General features: G+C 45.1%; 1 protein-coding gene across 1 annotated transcript; it reads left to right on the top strand.

Annotated features, from left to right (window-relative positions):
* Positions 1–325: 325 nt before the first annotated feature.
* On the top strand, positions 326–3607 carry LOC121629263. Its single transcript, XM_041968896.1, has 5 exons — positions 326–856; positions 940–1041; positions 1141–1995; positions 2801–2871; positions 3365–3607. Exons 1-5 carry the CDS (start codon positions 493–495, stop codon positions 3605–3607), a joined length of 1635 nt encoding a protein of 544 aa, XP_041824830.1. The 5' UTR covers positions 326–492.
* The last annotated feature ends 855 nt before the right edge of the window (positions 3608–4462 follow it).

The following is a 4462-nucleotide window of genomic DNA, read 5'->3' as shown; positions in this document are numbered from 1 at the left end:
AATGAGAAGAATGATGACAAACAGAAACATAATTGTCTAATGTTAATCATTTTACTATTGAGTTATACTTTGGTCATATCCTGGGGTTACTAACCTCAACTTTACAAGTTATATTTATTTTTTCATCCATCCATCCATCTAGCCATCCATCCATTTTCTTCCACTTATCCGGAGTCGGGTCGCGGGGGCAGTTGCCTAAGTAGGGAATCCCAGACTTACCTCTTTCTGTCCCCATTTGCCAGCTCAACTGGGGGATCCCAAGGCTCTCCCAGGCCAGCTGAGAGATATAGTCCCTCCACACGATGCAAAGGAGCAGCGACTATCCACAATTTTCCTGAAGCGGTTCATAGGGGGCGCCATTATCAACAGTTATGGGCGAAACTTCCGTCGCAACCGGAAGTAGCGGTTGTTTAGCTGGGGAGATTCGAGTTGGTCGGCGGGAGCTACGGGCTAAAGTTAGCGGTCGATTGTTAGAAAGTGAGAAATAACGAAATGTCCCGGAGTTCAGGAACATCGTGTGCTGTGCGTGGTTGTACATACAACCAGCGGAAACTAAACGAGTGGCTTAATTCAGAGTGCCTTGAACCAGATCATGAGCGGAAGAGAAAAGCTGACTGCCCGTGTCCGCAGATCTACAGTTTCTATCCACTCCCAAAAGATGAGGAAGCGAAAATTAATTGGCTCAAAAATCTCAACCTAAAAAAGCCTCCAAAGACCTTGTATGTCTGTTCTTTTCATTTTGTCAACAAAAAGCCATCGGATGACTACCCTTATCCGACGCTTTTTCTCGGCTATGACAGACCACCGGCAAAGAGAAGACGCCGCTTAATCAGGAACGTTCAACAAACTGCCACAGGTATGTTAAACAGTTTGGTAATAATTTGTGATCAATCTGTGTCAGTGGCAGTCATGTTCTATAATGCTGGTCATCACCTGCAGATGAATCTGATGTGGTCGAGGCTGAAGAGCCAGGTCTGATGCCGCCAGTCGGACGGAGACGTCGCCTCAGTGTGGGGGTTGACAAAATTGTCACAAGATCAGGTGTGTTGAGTTTAAATCATATTTCTTTTATTTTTTGTTATTGGGAATCTGAGTAGGGTCTGTAATTAATCTTCTCCAATCTCTCCTACTCAATATCAGATGAGATGGGTGTGGAGGATGTTGAAGAGTCAGGTCCTCCTCCAAAGACTGTTCATGATGCCCAGACGCAGTGGGCAGACCCTGCTATGGATGACCATCTCTACTCCAGAGGACCCATTGTCAGTGGCGAGACAGCTGTTCCAACCCCAGGGGGGTCACTCTCAGTAACAGATGTTACACTAAAAAATGATGCAGATAGTTTGCTGTACACAGGAATTCGACTACTTGAATTTATTACTCTTGTGTCTTGTTTACAAAGTTTTGCCCCCACATCATCAAAAATGCCTGTGGCTGACCAAATTCTGTTGACACTAATGAAACTTAAACTGAACTTAGTTAACTGTGATTTAGCGAGACGCTTTAAAGTATCTGTCAGTCAGGTCAGCAAAACTTTGAAATTCTGGGTTGATGTCATTGCTGAAAACACTGACATTCTCATTCCATGGCTGCCCCGTGATATTATAAAAGCTACTATGCCACAGGCTTTTAAGAAGCATTTCCCTAACACTACTTGCATTATTGACTGTTCAGAGAGTATTTTGCAGAAAGCTAAAAATAAGGATGCAAGGACCGAATCATATAGTCATTATTATGCCAGTAATACTGTAAAATATCTTGTGGCGGTTGCTCCATCAGGATTGATTATGTTCATCTCTGAAGCTTACGGTGGGAAGTGTAGCGATAGGTTTATTACACAGAACTCAGGTTTTCTTCAGTTTTTGCGTCCTGGAGATCAGGTCATGGCAGACCGTGGCTTCACAATTAACCCTGTGATGACCTGTACTGTACACTGGACTAACCTTCCACATGATGGCAGCAGCGTGGCTGCAGGAGCGCCCAGCACCTGCAATGCAGGTACAACCTGCTGTCTGAATTTCACCTGACAGCTCCGCCAAAACCCAAGCCTGGTGGTGCGACACAGTCAGGGCTTGACTGGGCTCAACGCTGGCTTTAGGGTACACCAGGTCTTCTCCAACACAACTAATCAACACGGGCCCTACTTTATTGCTGTGGAGGTACTGGTATGCTTCGGCACTCTTCATATTTTGCATAGCTTCACCATCGCAATCCGTTGCGTTGATTACGTAGCTAAAGATGTTAGCATAAGTTATTCTCGGCCATTTCTTTACCTCATCCTCCCAATCCGTAATTGAGGAGGGAATGGGCAACGATATATCGCCTCTTCTGATCACTGTTTTACTGTGCTCCCATCTCGCCATCATGTCTTAAGTGAAGATCATAAACCATTAAAAATATAATACTGTAAAGTAAATACGCCGGTTGCCAAGCGACAGCGGCTTCAAACCGGAAGTTTCGCCCACAAATTTTGGCCACGCCCACAACCCGGAAGAAGCCGCAGGAAAATTGTGGATACTCTGAGCCCCTTCCAGATCACCAAGTTTCTCACCCTATCCCTAAAGAAGAGCATGGCCACCCTGCAGAGAAAACTCATTTCAGCAGCTTGTTTTTGCGATCTCGTTCTTTCGGTCACTACCCACAGCTCATGACCATTGGTGAGGGTAGGAACGCCGCACCGATCCACCTGTCAATCTCCCGCTCGATCCTTCCACTCATGAACAAGACCCCGAGATACTTGAAATCCTCCACATGGGGCAGGACTTCATTCCCAACCAGGAAAAAACACTCCACCCTTTTCCAGCTGTGGACCAGGTCTCAGATTCGGAGGTGGTGATTCTCATCCCGCTTCACACTCGGCTGCGAATTGCTTCGGTGAGAGCTAAAGATCATGGCCCAATGAAGCCAATAGAACCACATCATCCGCAAAGAGGAGAGACCCAATCCTGAGGCCTCCAAACTGGATCCCTCAACACCTCGGCTGCACCTAGAAATTCTGTCCATAAAAGTTATGAACAGAATCGATGACAAAGGGCAGCCTTGGCAGAGTTCAACCCTCCCTGGAAACAATTTACTGCTGACAATGTGGACAAAGCTCTGGCACCAGTTGTACGTGGCAGCTGTAGCTCAGGAGGAAGAGCAGTCGTCTTTCAACCGGAAGGTAGGCGGATCAATTCCAGGCTTCCACTGACTACATGCCGAGGTGTCCTTGGGCAAGACACTTAACCCCACGTTGCCTCCCGATGTGCCTGTCGGGATGTGAATGTGTATGTGAATGGGTGAATGTGATAAGTAGTGTAAAGTGCTTTGAGTGGTCAAACTGACTGGAAAAGCACTATATAAGTACTAGTCCATTTACCATTTACAGGGACTGGACAGCTTGTACAAGGTCTGGTACTCTATACTCCTGGAGTACCCCCCACAGGAGTCCCCAGGGGACACTGTTAAACACCTTATCCAAGTTCACAAAGCACATGTAGACTGGTTGAACAAACTCCCATGTCACCCTTTCAAGCTGAGCCCAACCAGGCCCCATGGGCAAAGGCCCAGCCGCCAGGTGCTCACCTATGTGCCCCACCTCCAGGCCTGGTTCCAGAGGGGGCCCCAGTGACCCACGTCTGGGCAAGAGAAACCTGGATCCATCGTTTTTTGTCATTATAGGGGTCTATTATTCTATTCTATTTTATTCTATTCTACAGTCATTTAGCAGATGCTTTTATCCAAAGCAACTTACATTTGAGAGTAAGAACAACACATGCATGAATTCAAACAAGATGGGACAAGTCAGACTGCTTTGAGTCCAGTTGGACACAGGTGCTGTCATGTAGTGCTAGAAGCAGTGCATATATATTAAGCCAAGCTTTGTCTGGTCCCTCCCCTAGAGATCTATTTGCCATGGGTGACCTTACCAGGGGCATAAAGCCCCTGACAACATAGCTCCTAGGATCGTCAGGATGCGCAAACTCCACCGCGCTCAGGGCATTTCGACTCTTTGTGAAATGTAAATATTACCAGAATGCAATGATTTCCAAATATCAGTATCATCAATCTATTTCAAATAAAACACAAACAAAATATGAGGTGCTGAAACTAAAACATTTCACTTTTTCAGGGAAATTATTGGCCCATTTTGAAGGTTTTAACATTTGTTTGAACATTTTTAGATTCTGGGTTGTAGTTTTTTTAAAATCAAAGTCAATTCTTTAATCATAGAAAAATTATTTTGCAATAAAGTCAGAACATTGTGCTGAAACAGGCACTTACGACTATCATTTATGTTTTTAATGCTCAAAAAGCTGCTATTCTCAACCTGTAAATATCAACCTTGACATTTACCAGATTTTTTTCTTGACCTTTTTAAACAATACTTGACGAAACAATTTCAGCAATATCGATTGGTATGTCTTCAGAAGCTTTCTCTCAGGGCTCAGACTGGAAATATCAGCCTCGATTTTTGTGCCAAAGT

Source organism: Melanotaenia boesemani, chromosome 18 (assembly GCF_017639745.1).
Source record: "Melanotaenia boesemani isolate fMelBoe1 chromosome 18, fMelBoe1.pri, whole genome shotgun sequence".
Lineage (NCBI taxonomy): Eukaryota > Metazoa > Chordata > Actinopteri > Atheriniformes > Melanotaeniidae > Melanotaenia > Melanotaenia boesemani.
The sequence above is the reverse complement of the archived record's forward strand: the minus strand, read 5'-3'. Positions and strand labels throughout refer to the sequence as shown.

What these genes read in the sequence shown, in the direction of transcription:
- LOC121629263 (XM_041968896.1), top strand. Translation starts at nt 493, where the DNA reads ATGTCCCGGAGTTCAGGAACATCGTGTGCTGTGCGTGGTTGTACATAC. An exon ending in CAAAATTGTCACAAGATCAG is followed by an intron (nt 1,042 to 1,140) that starts GTGTGTTGAGTT and finishes ACTCAATATCAG; the next exon opens with ATGAGATGGGTGTGGAGGAT. An exon ending in CTCGGCTGCGAATTGCTTCG is followed by an intron (nt 2,872 to 3,364) that starts GTGAGAGCTAAA and finishes TACCATTTACAG; the next exon opens with GGACTGGACAGCTTGTACAA.